This window comes from Acomys russatus, chromosome 12 (genome assembly GCF_903995435.1).
Source record: "Acomys russatus chromosome 12, mAcoRus1.1, whole genome shotgun sequence".
NCBI lineage: Eukaryota > Metazoa > Chordata > Mammalia > Rodentia > Muridae > Acomys > Acomys russatus.
The window spans coordinates 12,296,087-12,315,629 of NC_067148.1; the positions used below are offsets into that span (position 1 = coordinate 12,296,087).

The 19,543-nt window shown below is 45.3% G+C and overlaps 1 protein-coding gene across 1 annotated transcript in view; it reads left to right on the forward strand.

The window, feature by feature from the left end:
* The window catches only part of LOC127196295 (aldehyde oxidase 3), an 88,725-nt gene that overhangs the window by 19,958 nt on the left and 49,224 nt on the right, over positions 1-19,543 (forward strand). The window contains exons 8-16 of the mRNA XM_051153854.1: positions 1,640-1,720; positions 4,820-4,964; positions 5,923-6,015; positions 9,538-9,689; positions 10,537-10,630; positions 13,739-13,848; positions 14,758-14,942; positions 15,187-15,349; positions 15,613-15,705. Of these exons, the coding sequence (XP_051009811.1) occupies positions 1,640-1,720; positions 4,820-4,964; positions 5,923-6,015; positions 9,538-9,689; positions 10,537-10,630; positions 13,739-13,848; positions 14,758-14,942; positions 15,187-15,349; positions 15,613-15,705 (1,116 nt within the window). The remainder of the gene's footprint in view (positions 1-1,639; positions 1,721-4,819; positions 4,965-5,922; positions 6,016-9,537; positions 9,690-10,536; positions 10,631-13,738; positions 13,849-14,757; positions 14,943-15,186; positions 15,350-15,612; positions 15,706-19,543) is intronic.

The window sequence follows — 19,543 nt, forward strand, 5'->3', positions numbered from 1 at the left end:
AATATTGTGTGCTCTCAATCTTCTCCAATAGGCATTTTTGTCGTGCCTAAATAAGTTATCCTGGCTTGTTGCTGCCCGGGTGGTGGTGTCTGCATGCACAAACAAGATACAGGGTCGCCCTGCCTCTGTGCTTGCACTCAAAATGCAGTCACTCAGGGCGAGGCACAGTCTGAAAGCCCCTGTCCTACACACCGTAGAGGAAACTGCAATGGTACAACCTAATCTCCACAACTCCTTGTAAATGGAAAAGCACAGCACCTACTCCAAGAGGAATAAGAGATAGCTTATTCTCAGCCCTGTGTAAGCGGTCACGATCTGGGGAGAGAGATTCGCATGGTCCTGAATGTCACGGTCTACCATGGAAACAGTCACATGAATTCTCTAGTCACATTAAAAACACAAAAAAAAAAATATCATAGCCAGGTATGCTGCTTTGCGTCTTCAATGCTAGCACTTGGGAGGCAGAGGCAGGTGGGTCTCTGTGAGTTCAAGTCCAGACTGGTCTACATAGTGAATTGCCTGTTTCAAAAACAAAACAAAGCAAAAACAGAGAAAGAGAGGAAGAAAAGAAGGAAGGACGGAAGGACAGACGGAAGGACGGACGGAAGGAAGGGAGCCATTGCTCATTGTATTGTACATTAGTAGGAGTGTGTGAGGGGCTCAGTAAAGAAGCCACCAAAATGGCCGCTCCATGCTTGTAGGTGGGGCGGTTATTGTGGGTAAGAAGGAGAAAATATCCAGAGGCACCTGGGAGAGTCCAGAACAGAGAAAAAGAAGCAGACTGGACTCGGCCAGGGTTGTCTACTGGAGACGGGAGAATGGCAGGGCAGGGGCAAAGCTGTTATTAAGAGAGTGGGATCTGAGGTGACGAGGGTCAGGATGGAAGATTTGAAATGCAGAACTGGGACTTGAGAACAAGGATTGTAGGAGCCTGGAGGCCAGAAGACTTTGACGGGCAGCCACAGGTCAGGGAGATGCTCCTGAGAAATGCTGGCTCTTAACTAACCACCGGAAATCCTTCCACGGCCCAGCTCAGGTCATTTCTAGACATATGCAATTGCTGAGACCTAGCAGTAGAGACGCTGGGTAGTTAAGCAGGGACATTTCTCCTGCGGATCTTAGTTGACAGACATAGCTTTGGGGATGGATGGGGGGAGCTGGTAGACTCCTTACTGCGTTACAGAGTTGAACCTAGTGGTCAGCAGATCAGGCACGAAGGTGGACAACAGATGGCTAGCAAAAAGACCAAAGTCCTAAAGTAATTTTGGCCCAGGCTCTGCAAAAGTCCAACTCTCTACGGTCACAAACTCCTAATGAATCAGCCCGGGCCCAGGGCCAGACACAAAGCCTCTAAGTAGCTTGCTCCCTGCTTCTTTCTGCTACCCCACCTTGCCTCTCCTGTCTTTTCTAGTTCTTTCTCACCCCTCCTCCCCTCGCCAGCTCTCTGCAGCCCCATCTGTCTTGTCCTCTTGTTTCTCTGGCTTTCTCTAGCCCTCTCTCACCCTCTCTGCCCTCTCCTACGCCCTAGTCCAGATTTTTCATACAGGAGATAGATATTCAATACTTGGCTGCTAAGAACCACGGTGCTTTACCAACCTTTGCCACAAACACTAAAGTGGGTTTTTTTTTCCTCCTTTAGCTTTGCACCAAATTGTATGAAAAAGAAGAATTTCAGCCGTTGGACCCAACTCAGGAGCTTATATTTCCACCTGAACTAATGGTTTGTTCTCCTGTTGCTCTATTTGGTTTTATGACGCTTGTGAGAGGATGGACGGTTGTCCTGTTAGCTCGTGCCCAGTTGTGCCTCTGCCCCTATTTGCTCCTTGGGATGACTTTGTTGTTATACAGCCCTCCAGAGCTGTGAAAATATGTTTTTTTTTTTTGGTTTTTTGTTTTTTGTTTTGCTTGTTTCAGACTTTTCCCATGGAAGGGCTCATCTTGTCCTGGTCTTTCTCACATTCTATGTCCAGGGCACATATGTTCTCGTACCCAACACCCATAAAGACCCCTAGAGAATTCAGGATAAGACGAGGACCAGGCAGCGGCAGATCCAAGCTCCCTGTTTCAGCAGCTAACCGCTCTGCATGGGGACGAGGCACCAAGATGCCCCTCCCCTACGTTGTTTCAAACCATTTCTCCAGGCACCCCTTGGCCGCCTTTGTATTTGTTTCTATTAGCAGAGCCTCAAGGCCCCAAGCTAGAAATGTTGGATGCAGAAAAGACAAAGTGCTTTCCCTGAGGGCAGTCCTTCCCGGTTTAGCAGTGTCCCCCGAGGTTATTCTCCTGCAGTGGTGGATTTGCCCCTTTGCTACCTTGGTTGTGAGCCCAGGCACCATCACTCCGCACAGTTCTTGGCTTTTTAAAACTTTTTTAGTTTTGGTTTGGTTTGATTTGAGTTAGTCTCAGAGCCACTTACATCTTTAAAACTTGCTGACAACCCGAAGAGTTTTTGCTATGTAGGCTATAGCAATTGATGAGTGTACTGTGTGAAGTTAAAATGGAAAATAGTTTAATTATTCATTTATTTATTTGCTTATAAGTAACCACAGAAAACTTTTAAAAGATAAATATTTATTTTTATGTGTATGGGTATTTACCTGAAACATGTCTGTACACTACATATGTGCAGTACCCGAGGAGACAAGAAGAGGGCTCCAGACCTTCTAGAACTTGGAATTATGGGTAATTGCTAGCTTCTATGTGGGTGCTGGGAATCAAACCCAGGGCCTGTGCAAGAGCAACACATGAGATTAACCACGGAGACATCCTTCCGGCCTCCAGGGTAAACTCTTTAGGATAAATAAAATATGACTCACGAGAAACACCTTTTCCTCCCAAGGAAAAATTCAGTAACAATGGAGTGATATTGTTTGGGGGATTTTGTACATCTCTTTAACTCTTGCTTAAGAGAAAAAAAGTTGGGTTTACATAGGGCTTCGGGCTGCAGACAAGAGCGAGAACACACACCATGGAGCATTTTAACACTCACCACACACTCCTGAGTCACTGTGAAGGAAGAAGGCAGGCCATAATCATTGTATGTCATTATAAAATGGTTTTGATTTGGGAACCCCAGAAGTGTGTCCTGGGGGCACTTCCAGAGGTGCTTGGACTGTACCTTAAGAAGTGCTGGCTTCCCCTGGTGAGAACATATCAAACATTGAGCAATCAGAGTTTTGCTTACATTTCCCGGAAGCTCTCCTGTCCATCACCCTCTCCCACCCGGCACACAGACACATAACATACCGCAACATTTACAGTGAGAAAGAAGTCTTCCCTCAGCCAATCTGCCTTTAGTGACAGCTTGTTTCCAGCAGCCTTTTGCCAGGATTTCTGTGTGACAAAATTATTCAGTGAGATGGTCTACAAAGACACGGAAATTATACCAAACGATCTGCCCCGTGCATGCTCCCGCAAAGAGCAACAGTGTTTTCATAAAATATTTTTTGCAAAGATATCACCAAAGTTCATTTGAAACGAATTAAGCAATTCTGTTCCTGTTTGAGAAATGGTTGCCGTGTTTAATATTCACTGGCCGCGACTGTTAAAACCCTGCTTCTTTTAAATGCCCACGACTTCAGTTTCACAGGGCACCAGGGGAGGATCCCGGTGCCTCGCGGTTCATGACTGCTTCTCACTGAACCACCTGTGTCACGCTGACCAAGTCTTGTCTCTGATTTGCCCCTCGCTGTATTCTTCTCTTTGGCAAAACTAGATGAGTAGTTACCGAATTCGTTCATTCTTTCACTGCATACTACAAAATAATGCCAAGTGTGATTTAATTCAGTAGGATAGGAACGACTCTAGACAGAAAACATGAGCATATTAAATGACTCCTGCATCAAATCAAAACAGAGGGCACAGAAAGTCCACTAGGAGAAGAGGGGAGAAAGGAAGTAAAATTAAACATCGGCTTGACAAGGCATGAACTTATCCTCATGAATGTTTATTTCATGCTCGTTCGTGTTAATGTATTGCTACCTGTCGCAGCCATTTGTTCTAGAAAAATTGATGGGAGGAAAAACCTAAAGAGATCCTGCCCATTAGCCCGTTAACAACTGAGACAAACCCTCCAGTAGTTGTGACACACTCAGTCTTGCTTAGGAAACCACAAACTTCACTCAGGGAATGGTCCCGCTGGCTGGTGTGAGCTTGACAGTCTATGTTTTTAACTGGTGTGTGGTTGCTTGGGGTCGGGGTGGGGGGTTGCTGTTCGGCCAGACAGCCAGTTTGATCCCATATCTCAGTGACCACCGAGAGCCAAATGTCATTCATTTATCATCCTTAATCTTCACACACATCAAGCCGGATGGAGACAGGGTCCAAAGATTTCCCACATTGATCCGGCTGCTTAGTAGCCAGGCTGGGATTAGAACCTGGGTCTCCTGCCTCCTTGTATATTCAGCGTGCCTGGCAATCTCACGTAGCCCTTCAGGCCGCACATACTTAATTTTCTGTTGGTATTCTATCGCTGTTGGTAGTTCAGCCTGCTGTTATGTCTTTGGTTGGAAATTTGACATCAGATACCTCAACCCTTGTCTTTGTATGTAAGAGTTTTGTTTGTTTTTAAGTTAAGACTTCGTTAAAATCCACTTCATTTGCTTAATCTGTAAAAGATGAGGAAAATATTCAAATGGATTAATTTAATTATGAATTAAGACGTAAAAATAGTTGTCTTTATTTGTTACCCATGATTTCCTGCCTGTTCGGTTGGGAGCTGTGAGGGAGTCTATGTGCGTTTGTTTTTTGTTTTTTGTTTGTTTGTTTGTTTGTTTGTTTGGTCTCTGATGTCATCGTTGTCTGGATTTGAATACTGCAGAGGATGGCAAAGGATCCCCAAAAGAGAGCTCTGACTTTTCGTGGGGAGAGGACTACTTGGATTGCCCCAGGAACCCTAAAGGACCTTTTGGAGCTGAAAATGAAGCACCCCAGCGCTCCACTTGTGATAGGCAACACCTCTCTCGGTGGGTGGCGCAACCAAGTTCCTCCTTCCTGTACTGAGACCTAGAGAGGAGGAGAAGGTGGTAGAGCTGGCTCGCAGAGCGGGTCCACCCGGTGGCGGGCGGCTTCCTTTTGCTTAGCACATGGCCAGCTTGTTGCACAGCTTCCTTCCCTGGTGTTCACACTGTACTTTGGTCTTTCAACCCTACTATAGAAAGTGACTAGATTTGGGGGAGGTTAAGATGTCATTCCACCCACCCCACCCCACCCCACCCCACGCCACCCCCCTGCACCAATAAAGAGTAAAACAGACCTTTCTTTTAGTGAGTTCCAAAGGATAAAATCTATAGGCGGTCAGACTCAGGCAGAGTAAGGGCCACGGAGAAGGGAAATGGGCTTCCTTTGCTGTGATTTCCATGAGTTGTATGTATGTTTGTATGTATGTATGTATGTATGTATGTATGTATGTATGTATGTATGTACTTAGTTAGTGTGCATTGGCATTTGGTCTCCGTGTAGGTCTATGTGAGACTGTTAGATCTCCTGAATCTGGAGTTACAGACAGTTGTGAGCTGCCGTGTGGGTGCTGGGAATTGAACCCTGGCCCTTTGGGAGAGCAGCCAGTGCTCTTAACTGCCGGGCATCTATCTCTCCAGCCCTTCGATGAGTTCTAGGTCAGAGTTTTATTTGCAAAATAAAATCTAGCTGGTATATTCCTCCCCCTCCTCCTCCTCCTCCTCCTCCTCTCCTTCTCCTCCTCCTCTTCCTCCTCCTCTTCCTCCTCCTCCTCTTCTTCCACCATCCTTGGGATAGGACCTGAGATAGCACCCCTGTAGACAAGTGTTCCACTACTACTGTGCTGCATCCTCAACCCCTCTTCACTTGTTACAAGTCCAACCTCCCGAGCCACTGTGGTTATAGGCCACCAGGACCAGCATACCGGGTATTATTCCCACTTAGGATAATTCTTCTTTCTTTTAGGGCTTGCTATGAAGTTCAAAGATGTTTCTTATCCAATTATTATCTCTCCTGCAAGGATCTTGGAATTATTTGCAGTGACCAATACAAAGGAAGGTATGTTCTCCTTTATTCTAGCAAGGTCCGTGTGCTGCAGCTGGCTGAATATTTAACCCTAAGGAAATCACAGGCTCACAAAATGAGGCACTTGGCACTACAGCGCTGAACCATGACTGATTTACAAAATTCTGAAACAGTTTGCTCATCCTGTCTGGAGATTCAACTTTTTCTGCAGAGAACTGGGTCGCAAGTGTTTGTTGATTCCCTCACATTCACCCGGCTGTGTCTAAGGTCCCCAGCGCCTTAAAGAGCACCTTCCCTCTTGTCTTCTGAGGACACGGCTAGCCTGGATCCTGTTAGGTAGCACACAGCATTTCCCCAGGCAGGCACCCTCAGCTCTCCTTCCTTCATCACCACAGAGCCGAGTCCAGTGAACGCCCAACAGTTCCCCAACAAGGAGAAGCTCGCTGTTTCTTTCTCACAAGATAGCACTCAACTCTGAGGGTAGATGCTTGTCTGTGAAAAGTACAAATAGAAGAAGATCATTTCCAAACATGCGCTTTTCAAGTTATCGGGTCTCTCCCACGTGCCAGGCGCAGAGCTGCGAGCTGGCAAATCACGTGTCCCCGAGAAAGGCGCGGGTTCTTCTGTAGGCATTGATCACGTGCGCAGAGGACGTGACGTCAAGGGTGACGTCATCCCTGTGCCAGTCGTCATTCATATTTGATCGTCGGCAGAATCCTCCTCCACAGCTAAGAGATGCCTTTAAAATGGTGCTATTTTCGGGTTATGACAGTTTCAGTGTTTTTTAAACTTTAATTTATAAAGAATCTTGGGAGTTTGTTTTTTTTTTTTTTTTTTTTGGTTGTTGTTTAAGAAGGAAAAATACAATGGTAAATAAGCATTTAAGTGCTCCCACCAGTTAGTGCGAAGCCAGATGCAAAGTTACAAGCACTAGGTTGAGAATCCTATGTGTTCGTGCACTTCTCAACACCTTGTATATTTTCTAGTAACAAATACGTTTAGTGCGGGAAAGGTGGTGGTTTGTTTTCTTCTTTTTTCATGTTGCTTTTTGAGCCAGGTTTGGTAGCTGACATCTGTAATCTCAGTGTCTAAGAGACTGAAGTGGGAGGGTTCCCATGAATTCGAGGCCAGTCTAGGCTATTATATAGTGGATTCCAGGACAGCCTGGGCTACAGAGTGAGTCAGAGTCTCTCTCTCTCTCTCTCTCTCTCTCTCTCCCCCCCCCCTTTCACACACACACACACACACACACACACACACACACACACACACACACACGTTGTAGAAGCAGCTAGTTCAGACAAGCCTATGTTGTGCTGGAGGAACCCCTAGCTAACTGACTCGTTCTTGGCAGGCCTCGTCCTTGGAGTAGTTGGGAAACTGTGGGCATTACACGGGCACACACACAGTGTCTGTCAGTGTTGTGGTCCTCGCTTATGGTTTCAGCACTGCTGAGTCACATCACAGCTCTGACTCTGAGGACTTAACTTCTTTGTCAGTCTTCATCTTGCCAATGAACGGATCCTGGTGTAATGAGGGCTCTTTCAACATCCATGAAGTTGTAATCTCCAGGGGCAGAGAGCTCTATTGGTTGGATGGGAGATCAAAGCAAGATGAAAGCAGGTCAAGTAAACTGATACCCCGAGTTCAGTGTGGCATGAAAAGCAGAGAGCAGAGAGGTGGACAGGTAAACAGGTGCCGTCTCTCTAGATGAATCTTTGGACTGTTTGACCAGGAGAGACTAGATAAATTTTTGACTGTTTGAGTTGGGCTGTTTGTTCTACATTAACTGATTGGACAGACAAAATAAAATCTTACTGAAGGGAATCCTGTCCTGAGATGACTCTTCGGCCACACCCATTGACACCAAGGGAAGCAAGCCTTGGCAGGCAGGAGCCTGCTTCCTGCAGATTCCTCGCTCCCTCAGCAGCACCTTGCCAAAAGTTAAATCATGAGCTCCCCCTGCTGAGCGTATGCTGATAAAACAAAGCCTAAAGCATCCGCGTTCTTGGAAGTATAAGCAGTCATAAATTTTTTTTTTTTTCTACAGAAAGTCCATGACTCTAGAGTGAAACAGGATGTACTGTACAAAATAGAGACATGTGAGCTGAATGGCTGTTTCCTGACAAGATTTTCTAAGGTGCTGGTAGGGTGATGCCTCACGTAGACCAAAAGCATCACCAGGAACTGCTTGCAAAAACCTGCTCCCACATTTTCCTAGCACTTACATAGCTGAAATCACAGTTTATTATGTGTCTAGTCATCTTTTTCCATATCCAACATTGACTTAAGCAAAGATCTTATTTATATTCTTTTTGCCCTAGGATACTGCACACAGTAGGTGCTCAGTAACAATAACTTAATGGGTGAGGCAGGTCAGAATTCATTCATAGTGTCTTTTAGGATAGTGGTTCAACTAGAGAATAACAGATCACTGGTCACATAAAAGCAGACACAGGCTCAGTCGTAGATGACAGAAATGAGAGAAGCAGGCCTGGGGAGACGGCTCAGTGGTTGAAACGCTTGCCACGCAAGCCTGAGGCAAACGTTTGGATTCCCAGAAACATAAATGCTGAGTGGATGTGATGGCCTGCCTGAAATTCCAGTTTTGGAAGGCAGAGACAGGGGATCCCCCAGAACAAGCTGGTTATCAAGAATATCCATAGCAGCAAGCTCTAGGTTTGATTGAGAGACCCTGACTTCAAGGAATAAGAAGGAAGATTGACGGAAGACATTCCTAAAATCCACCTGGGCCTCTATATGTGTGCACACATGTGCACATATGCCAGCATAGATGCAAACATACACACACACACACACACACACACACACACACACACACACACACCACGAAAATGGGAGGGAAAAAGGGGACAAAGGGGGATATGTTGACAAAGGAATGGAATTCAAATTCAACTGTTAGATGGGGAGGGATCAAAGTTAACCAAGGAAACATGTGTTATGCAAGGCATCAGAGATACAGTGGTCTGAAGCAGGTCTTCACCCTGCCCTGCAGAAGCTTGTCCTCAGATGCTGAAGGCAGATGTCACTCGAAGTACATGAAAAATTACAGCTATGACCTGTGCTGCACAAGAGAAACGCTTGATGTTCTAGAGGCAGGTAGCAGGGCAGACTGGCCAAACTGCAACTTAGGAAGTCAGATCTGAGGTCAAAAGGTAGGTGGAAGGCAACTGGTTGAGAAGGTGGGAACTGCACCTACAAAATACCAGCGGCAGAAAATGGTGCCTGATGCTGTGGCAGAGAGTCAGGGAGAAGGCAGCAGAAAGTCACTTAGCCCCAGGGGAGGTCGGGGGGATCATGGGCTGTCCTTACAGCCCAGAACAGTGAGCTGCCCTGGTGGGTTTGGTTGCTTTTCAGGGATCCTGTATTTTTTTTTCTCATGTTTCTCCTTTGTATTTATGAGATGGCCCAGTGTGCATGTGGAATACTTGTGAGGGAGAAAGACGCCATCATAATCAACTCTGGCTATCTTTTCTCCACTTTTCCCCTCATGTCCAGGCGTACAGAATATTAACAAAGCTGCTTCACTTTCAGGCCTGACACTGGGCGCAGGCCTCAGCCTGACCCAGGTAAAGGACATCTTGGCCGATGTGGTCTCCAGGCTCCCCAAGGAGAGGACACAGATGTACTGTGCTCTCCTCAAGCATCTGAGGACCCTGGCTGGGCAGCAGATCAGGAACATGGCTGTAGGTTCTCTGCACATTCCTCTGGGTGGGGATTTTTTGTTTTGTTTTGTTTTTCGAGACAGGGTTTCTCTGTGTAGCCTTGGCTTTCCTGGACTCGCTTTGTAGACCAGGCTGGCCTTGAACTCACAGTGATCTGCCTGCCTCTGCCTCTCGAGTGCTGGGATTAAAGGTGTGCACTACAGGGACTCTTTAAGTAGGAAAAGGCATTGCTCCTCATTTCTGTTTCGGGCTGTATCTATCTGTTTCCCACATGACCTGAATGAAAGGCCACCCTCCTCCTAGATCCCTGTGGAGTAAGCCACTTACATGACCAGTGTGGTGTACAGGGGTGATATCTTCCTGGGTTATTATCAGGACTTGGATACTGTCTGCAGTTACCTGTGGAGGATTGTCCGTCCATCCAGTTCAGACACTCCTTTCTGTCTTTAAGAGCCCCCCAAAGAGCCCAGCAACTTCACCCCAAAACACACCATGCCCCCTTCTCTGGCCCAACACTTATAACCTCACCCCATTACTCGTAAGCAATCAGCGTAGCTTTGTTTAACCATTTCTTGTCCGCTGTCATGCAAGCTACGTGTGCATACCCGCAGTATAATGGCCGTACCCATAAATCACAGCCTGACCTCTTCCCTCATTCAAGTCGTTTTCACTGTTTTCCCACTTTGGGTATATAATGAAAATAAAAGGATAAATCATTGCTGCAAACACCTCAGACTTTGCAAGAAAACCCTGGAGCTGCCACGTTTTATTCTAACTACTGAATCATCCTGAAAAGAAATGCCATACTCAGTGTAGTTCAGCACTCACAATAAAAGCCCTGGGTTGCTCATTAAAATCTTCCTTCTAGTCCATAGGTGGTCACATTATCAGCAGACAGCCGACCTCTGACCTCAACCCTGTTCTGGGTGTAGGCAATTGCATCCTCAATGTTGCTTCAACAGGTGAGTTCCTGGGGTCCCTCTTTGTGCAGGTGATGGCTTCCCAGCCAGTGAGCGTAGAGATGTGGGGTGGCTGGAACTCATTGTTCACAGCCATCTGACACGGTGCTGATGTTTCATTTTGTCATGGAAAGACCTAGAAGCGCACACGTCATCGGGAAGATAGTAAGCAAAATGGCATCCTTCAAGAAGTGTTAAGAGTCGTCAATAAGCCCGTCTTGACCTGATTTATCCTCTTCTCTGAGTCTGTTAGGTGTTTACACTAATTGGCGGCCTGATGGGCTCTGTAACCAGTAAGAGACAACCCTTTAGGAAAACCCTTAAGGAATTATCAAGAGCAGGTTAGCTGTTGGGTGCGCCTGAGATTTACATCTCTGTTACGTTAACTGGCATGGGAGGCTCCACCCTGACAGAGGGCCACAGCATCCCTCAGGTGTGGGTCCCGCTGCAGGAGGGGGACACTCCTAGCTGGGAAGATGCACACTGCTCTCTGCTGACTGACGACAGATACAGTGCAATCAGCTGTTTCAGCCTCCTGCCACCTTGGCATTCCCACCCGACATAACGGACTGGACCTTTGAACTGCAAACCAAAATAACCCCTCTTTTTTGGTCTGGACATTTTGTCACAGACAAAGAAAATGTCATCAGGACACAGATCATCACCACAGGCACTGCGGGTGGCTCACATTACAGACATTGCAGAGTCTTGTTGTCATGGCTGCTCTCTCAGCTGATTCTGTAGCTGGTGGTATGGCTTGCCTTGTGCTTATTTATTTAGGTTCTAATGCAATCATTTACTTCTTCTAAAGCCAAACTTTAGTACTTTAAAGAAAAAAAACCAAACATTTTTTTTTAATTCTCACATGCCACTAAACACAGAACACTTTCAACTCCAGACACGGGCAGGGACCACACACCACACAGTTCCCCAGCCAACGTCAGCTGGCGTTAGCTTGATCCTGACTGACTCCGCCATGACATAGCATCGCACTGTGCAGGCTGAGGACTCGGGTCACAAGACTGCCCCACTTCAGATCCCAGCCACGAATTGGGTCTCAGGAACTTCTGACGAAAGCCAGAGTTCTCTCAGTCCTACCTCTTGGTTCTATTATTTTGCTACACAGGCTCCCAAAACTCAGGCAGGCACTTTGCTGTGTTAGCCCATGTACTATAAGGGATATTGCAAAGGTTACTAGGGAGCACTAGTGTGTCTAAGTCTTCTCCAAGCCGCCTGCCCTGCAGTCACCTCCACTTGTTCCATCAGCTGGATGCCCATCTTCAGAACCTCACAGTAGATGTGGTTGAGGACGCCACTGGGGTTTGCTAAAGTACCAATCCTCTGATAGCATGGTTGGTTCCCCAGGTAACTAGCTTCCATTCTAAGGCCATTCAAGTGCCCACTAAGAATCACTTCATTAATAAAAAAAGATGCTTCTCTCATGCAGGAAATCCCAGAGAGTTTAGAAGATGTGTCAGGTGCTCTTACCTCTCAGAAAAATCACACAGGTTTAAGAGTCCTGTATCAACAAACAGCATCAAAACCCAAACACCAAGGGCTCTTGAGCTCAATGTCAGGGACTAAGGAGAAACTAAATATGTATTTCTTACTAGTTCACAATATTGCAGGTACTGTGGACATGTGCGCAGAGGTATGTGTGTGTGTGTGTGTTGGATCAAACTCAGGGCCTTGACTATGCTAGGCAAATATTCTACTACTGAGTTGGACCGCCAGCCCCTGATGGATCTTGTCACAGAAAATTCTATAGCAGAATCCACAGGGGAGGAGCCATCATGATCACATGCCAACCCTTTATGATGTCAAGGGCTACTAAGCAAACCATCACTTATGCTGACCTTGTCAAATAAACTTATTTGAAAGGGAGGTTCCAGCAGGTCAGGGCAGGGAACTAGTGCCCACCCCCCACCTCTGTGTGGCAAGGGAAAAAGCCAAAGAAAACTCTTTCTTGTTTACAAATTGCACAAGAAAATCAATCTATTGCCACTCGACTTTTGATTTAAAAGTGTATTTGTTAATTTGACCCAACATTCTTTCCATCAATCTGGCTCCTGAGTGACTGGCACTTCTAAGCACAGAGCAAACCCACGCTCAGAGGACAAAGGCTCATCCTCACCCAGGTTCAGAAAGAAGGCCTCCCCAAAGAGTTCCCAAAATGTCACAAGGAAATAAATATGTTCCCTTCCCTAGGTGACTTTCTGTAAGAAGTATAATATTTACTTTATGGTGGTTTCATGTGTTGACGGTCACGGCTGCCATCATCCATGTCTGTTGGGGACAATAGGCCATATGGCCAATGTTCAGCTATCTTGTCAGAGCCTGCACCTTTAAGTTTCTATTTTTCCCAGAGCTTGCCTTTCACTAGAAACTAGCTGACCCTGTTGTGGGTCGGCAGTTAGACTAAAGACAGATAGAAATGGAGCAACCTGTTGTGGTTTGGCAGTTAGACTAGACAAAGAGGGAGCCAGATACTCTGTGTGACAGGACGTTATGACCCTGCCTGGAATTCCCTGTGTTTTGAGAAAAGCCTGCAGCTGGGTTGCTATAACAATATGCTCCCCTGCCTTCTGACTTATAAATACTGCTGCCTGACTAATAAAGTTTGAGAGCTTGATCAATCAGACTTGTTCTCCTTCTTTGTGTCTTGTATTTTATTTTCATACAGGTGAATCTCCTCCCGAGCTTCAGTCGAACCCCGGCTGGCCGGGACACGTGTCTCCTCTGTCAATGTCACTGTCCTCACAAGTAATGTCCCCATGCTTGCTACAGCCAGTCAGACACTTGAGGTCCTCACCGTCTCTCACTCATGCGTTCCCTGCCCACCCCACACACATACACACTGACTCAGGCTGTTTGGCTCCGTGGGCCATACACTGTAAGAGAGTTTCCTACACAGCGGATGGCACTGCTGCTACAGGGAGAATGCCATCCTTCTAATATGAGACTCAGGTCGTGGGGTAGTCTCCATGTTATGGGTAGCTATTTGTTTGTTTAATTTCCATTCTGGAACTTTTTAGAATGAGAATACCACTGGATTCAATAAAAAAGTTGCAACGGTATAGGCCTCTCATAAAAATGTGTTTCCCTTGACAGAAGGAACACAGCAAATTCCTCTGAATGATCGTTTTCTTGCCAGACTACCAGGTGCAAGCCTGAAGCCAAACCAAGTGCTCGTCTCAGTTTTTGTGCCCCTCTCCAAGAAGGTATGCGGTCACAAGGTTTACAGTATCCTGTGGCATCTTCAAGGTTTTTGTTTGTTTGTGTTGTTGTTTTTTGTTTCTTAAGCCTGAATTAGCCGTGGCATAGAGAAACATAGAATTTGTAGCAAATACTTTATGCATACAGAGGTGCAAGTAAATGTAGCCAGCTCCTTCAGCATTGTCTTGCGGCATCAGGACGTTGTATTATTCCCCACACTTCTTCACCAGCGTCATGGTTCAGGACACTTGGATCCTCAAAGCAGTTCAGTGAAAAGAACCAATAGCCTTACCGTGTAGTTGAGGAGATTGCACTTCAAGGAAGTTTTACCTATCAACCAAATTTTGTGGTGGAAGGTTGGTGAAGCCAGGACCCCAAGCCACCACCAACCTCAGAAGGGCTAACTAGAATAAAGAATCATTTTAACATCATTTTGGCCTTACTGTGCCAGACTAATGTCTTCTTTAAAGTAATGATAATTACAGAGACGTGCACAAGGCACCAGGGAGCTTTGGTTATAGAAAGATGCTCTCAAGTACCAGGCTTACATGTGGCCACTGATGGAGGAGCACAGCGTTTGCTCACTTTTTTGTTCAATGACAGTATCTGCTTGCCATCTAGAAACTTGGGCAAATGTGGTTGTTATGGTTGTGTCTCATGTTTTGTTTTTGAGATCAGTTCAAATGAAAAATAAAAACCAGTCGTCACTGCCAAGCAAACTCGGGTGGGGGCAGGCAGGGGTAGGGAGAGGAGACTCTGGGAGTTTGTCTTAAGCTTAAGGGTGGGAATACGTGACAAGTCACTGGTGGTCCCGGGAGTCTACATAAAGGTTATATATTTATTTATGGTTCTGTGCTTAAGACAGCTATAGATTTGAAACATTTCCAAATAAAGTCGCTCTTCTCATTTTCCAGTGGGAGTTTGTATCAGCTTTTAGACAGGCCCCGCGTCATCAAAACGCCCTTGCAGTGGTGAATGCCGGGATGCGAGTCGTTTTCAAAGAAAACACAAGCACTGTTACAGACCTGAGCATCTTATACGGAGGAATCGGCACCACTGTAGTCAGCGCAAATAAATCCTGCCAGCAGCTGATCGGAAGGTGATTTGCAAACATTTACTTTTGTCCTTTGGGTAGTGGCAACTGATATTAGTGTCAAAGGGGAGAGAGGGGCTGTGCCTTCTCGCTACAGTACATAGCATTTCGGAGTAAACACAAGAAACACGCAAGCACGAAGACATCTGTGCGTGCTAGGATACTCCTGTGTGAAAAAAGAAGTGCGAACGACTTACCTTGCTTGGCCCTGCCCACACTGAACGGGTTGTGGTCCTTCCTGTGTGCTTAGGTGCTGGGATGAAGAGCTGTTGAATGAAGCCTGCAGGATGGTTCTAGAAGAAATCTCCCTGCCGCCGTCAGCCCCTGGAGGAATGGTGAACTACCGAAAAACTCTTACCACCAGCTTCCTCTACAAATTTTACCTGGATGTGTTGAGGCAGTTAAAGATGAGGGTAAAGTTTGTCTTTAGGATGCTCTGGGGAAGGGAGTTTGTTCTAGATGCTTCTCCCACCTCTGGGGAGCTTAAGGGCATTACCACATGCTGACTTCACTGTGGTCCCGCTTGTGAGCTACGGGTCTGAGGGCCATGCTGAATGAAATCCAAAGTTCTCCCAGAGTTTACCCGAACCTTCCCAAAGCAGCAACAACAAATCAGTAGACCACAGAGCGGCTGACATTTAAATTCCATTAAATAAACTTCACACCTTTGTTCCAGGACCCCTGTAGATACCCTGACATCTCCAAGAATCTCTTACGCATCCTGGAAGACTTCCCTTTGACCATGCCTCACGGGATGCAGTCCTTTAAGGTCAGTACATTTTCGGAATAGACATGGCAGACAAAAGTTGCTGCTGCGGTCTCAGCTTTTAAGAAAGGCTTGCCTAGCCGGGGTGGGGGATGGGGGTGGGGGGGGGGTGGCTCACGCCTTTAATCGCAGCACTCGGGAGGCAGAGGCAGGCGAATTGCTGTGAGTTCGAGGCCAGCCTGGTCTACAAAGTGAGTCTAGGACAGCCAAGGCTACACAGAGAAACCCTGTGTCGAAAAACCAAAAAAAAAAAAAAAAAAAAAAAAAAAAGGCTCGCCTGTGGAATAGTGTTCCTACACCATGGTCAGCTACAAAATGAGGTACAATAGTAGGTTCTACCAACGATAGCAAACAAACAAAACAGACATTCCTAGAAGTGAAACCAGGAAAAAATTATAAACCGCCTATGTAACATAGACATTTAAATTACTGGTCATCTTTCAAAGAAAGCATATTTGAATGAAAAGAAACATAGTTCACAGCTAGGAAGACATAGCATATAAAGACAGCAATTTCTCCAAAGTAATGTGTATATTAAATATATTCCCAGTCAGTATACTGACAAGGGTTCTGGAAAGTTTGGCTTTAAGGTTTATCTAGAAATGTGGACGTAGGCATTTATAAAACCGGTGATGAGGAGCGCCTCCACCCCGACTCAGAGCTGAGATGGGGTCTGCAGCTCTCACAGCCAAACATGTGGCCATCATATGATTATAAGCATCACAACCATCACAGGACTCAGCAACAGACCAAAAGAGAGAAAGTATCACAGAGTCCGGCAAGTGGGTCATCAGGAAAAGCAAAAGTGCACCTCAGATAAACCATAAAGAGGCAGTTTAAGCCTGGTCTACAAAGTGAGTCCAGGATGGCCAAGGCTACACAGAGAAACCCTGTCTCGGAAAAAAAAAAAAAAAAAAAGAGGCAGTTTAAGTAGGGCGATCTGTGCACATCACTGTAAAACCAAGAAACAAAGCCACATTTCCCACCTCACCATGAATGTAAATTCCAGATTTATTAGTACATTAAAACCAGCAGCATGAAATTACTAGGTTAAAATATGTGCAGATTCTTTTGAAGTCTGAGTCCTCCAAACATGACCTGAAACCCAGAAAGGAAAAAGCTTGGCAGATCCAACCACGTAAAAGAGAATGCGTGGATCATAAGAAACATTCCCAGGGAAAACGTTTATAAATTAATAGACCTAATGTCGTGTCCCAGCCCACAGGAAAAATCGAATCAGGGTTCACCTGAAAGAGAGAGTGGGGATTGAAAGGAGGATACAGAGACGCGAGAAATAACGAATCAAATCAGGAAATTTCTGATCAAGATTCACTTTAATGTCCTACTAGTAAGAATATAGAGAGCGCAAAGTCAATAGGATCTATTCTGATCTCACTCACCCTAGCCCCCAGGCAAGAATACAATAGCCTGAATTGCTCCCTGTAGAACTTCCTAGTTCTCTGAGTAACTCCCTGTAAGAACTTCCTTGATCCTCTGGGTGGTTCCCAGTTGGGACTTCCCTACTTCTTTCAAAGGTAAATAGTCCAAGGATAGCCCAGAACACAAGACCTCATGAGGCAAAGGTCAACAACTCGAAGGTCACAGCATGCAACCTAAGCACAGGATTTCTGACATGGCAGAATTTGGCATGGCTCCCCACATATCCCCCTTCTTAAAATAAAATTATGAAGAGCCAGTCTTAGGTCAGCAAGTAGGCACTTATGGTTGCCCGCCATTGGCATATGAAGTCCATCATTCATAGCCTGTCTTAGGACCGACAAGGCTTAGGCTCACTGTTGCCTGTCTCTGCTTACCTCCATATCAGCACATGAAGAAGGGCAGTGTCTTTGAGCTCTATGCCATGTACTTGTGCTAGTATCAGCTGCGATTGTTGAGACATGAGCTGTGTTAGAAAGGACAGAAGGCACAGGCTATAATCTTGAGCCCTGCCATCCCCGCCAAGGATAATCCATGCGGTTGATTACTGTTAACTCTAAGGAGACTATATTGAAGGAATCTGGCTGCATCCTACTCACAGAGAGTCTAGGGAAGTCTAGCATGACATTGTAACTTGCTCAGTCATCTTCAATCACTAACCGCTTAGTTCAGGCATAAACAATATTAGTAAAGCAATAGCAACGGCAAAAACAATAGTAGATATGAGAGTAATAACAGAATTATAACAGAGATTTTATCACTCAACAGCACACCACAAATCCCTTTTCAGCTCTCCACAGTCCTGTAGATGAAACTGATCCTAACAATTAGGGTGGAAAAGTACTTATAAAGCTTAAAATCTGGGTTTCTGGAAGGAAAATATTGCGGAGGAGTCCCTGCAAAGCACCGACTCCAAATTTCAGTCAGGTCCGTAAGGAGGATGCCTCATTGGTACCAGAACACTTGAGTCCTCCTTTCCTCCTCAAACACAAGAAAACCAGGCAGTGAGTGTTGTTGAACATACGTTGTCCCAAGAAGCAGGTTGAAGAAGAGAAGGATCAGGGATAAGTGTCCAATGAAGCTTCACCTCCGACCTCAGGATCATCAGCAAACTCATCCATGTCAGCATCTACTTGACGCACAAGCCTCTCAGGTAGCCAGCATGCAGAGCCATGTTTCTGTGAGAAAACACCAAGCCTCAACCCCATATTAATATAGGGTCAGGTCCATTCCACTGTCCAGTTAAGGGATCCTTCCATTTCACTCTAGCGAAGGGTGACTGAGTATCAGTGTGTCAGAATCAATTGGCTGCAGAATTTCCTTTGGCATCAAGCAGTAAAAAATTTAAAATAAAGAGAACATGACTCAAAGCATTTTTAGGTGATAGGGGGTAAAGTTCCCCCTTCTTTACTTTTTGTAAATAGGTTTTTATGGTAGAATGAGCTCGTTCCACCACACCTTGTCCTTGAGGATTATAAGGAGTACCTGTAATATGCTTTATGGAAAAAGAGTCACAAAATTTTTGAAAAGCTTTGTTGACATACGCTGAGCCATTATCTGTCTCTAGATTAAATGAACAAAAGGCATAATGTTGGAAAACAGTAGCTACTGCCTGTAGCTCAGCAATTTGAGCAGACTTAGCAGTAGTAGGAATAATATATGTCTGTCCTTTTACCATGTAACTAGCTCTTTTATTAGAAAACCCATCAGTAAAAATCAGCAAACAGTCTCTCACAGGCTGAAATTGAGTTATCTTGGGGAAAAATAACTGGATGTTTATTTAAAAAGTGGAGAAGCCTGTTAGAGTGAAAATGGTTATTTATATACTCACAAAAGTGTGCACAAGCCAATGGCCAATCGTCTGTGTTAGCAGACAGCCAATTCTGTTGTTCCTTAGAATATGGTTGAATAATAAAATCAGGTTATTTACCAAAATACTTTTTTTTTTTTAATTCGACCTATATGAATCAACTTTGTAACAGCCAAATAATAAGGTACTATTACTTTATTGGGAGAAGATGGCAAATGTTCCCACAAGTTTCAAGTCTCAAGTAAATTAAAAAATTTACATCTCTGTAAGTAATTTAGCTTATCAGTAGAGTACACCCTGTGGAGATCAGGTTGGAACTCAAGAGTTCCCGCCTGTGTTAATCCCCAAGTTCTGGGATTAAAGGTGTGCACCATCACGTCTTGTTTAATTATTTCATCTCAACTCTAGTAAAAAGAATCTTTAAATATCTCAAACAAAAATTAATCAAGGAAACAAGAAAATTTTAATTTCTAGGCAGTTAACTATATTTTCTAGGCTGTTCGGAGCCAGCCCAGGGTCATTCAAGGCTAAAAGAGTCTACTGGCTATGGAAAGATACTGATGCCCCATTCCAAAGCTAACTTCCTCCTTTCAG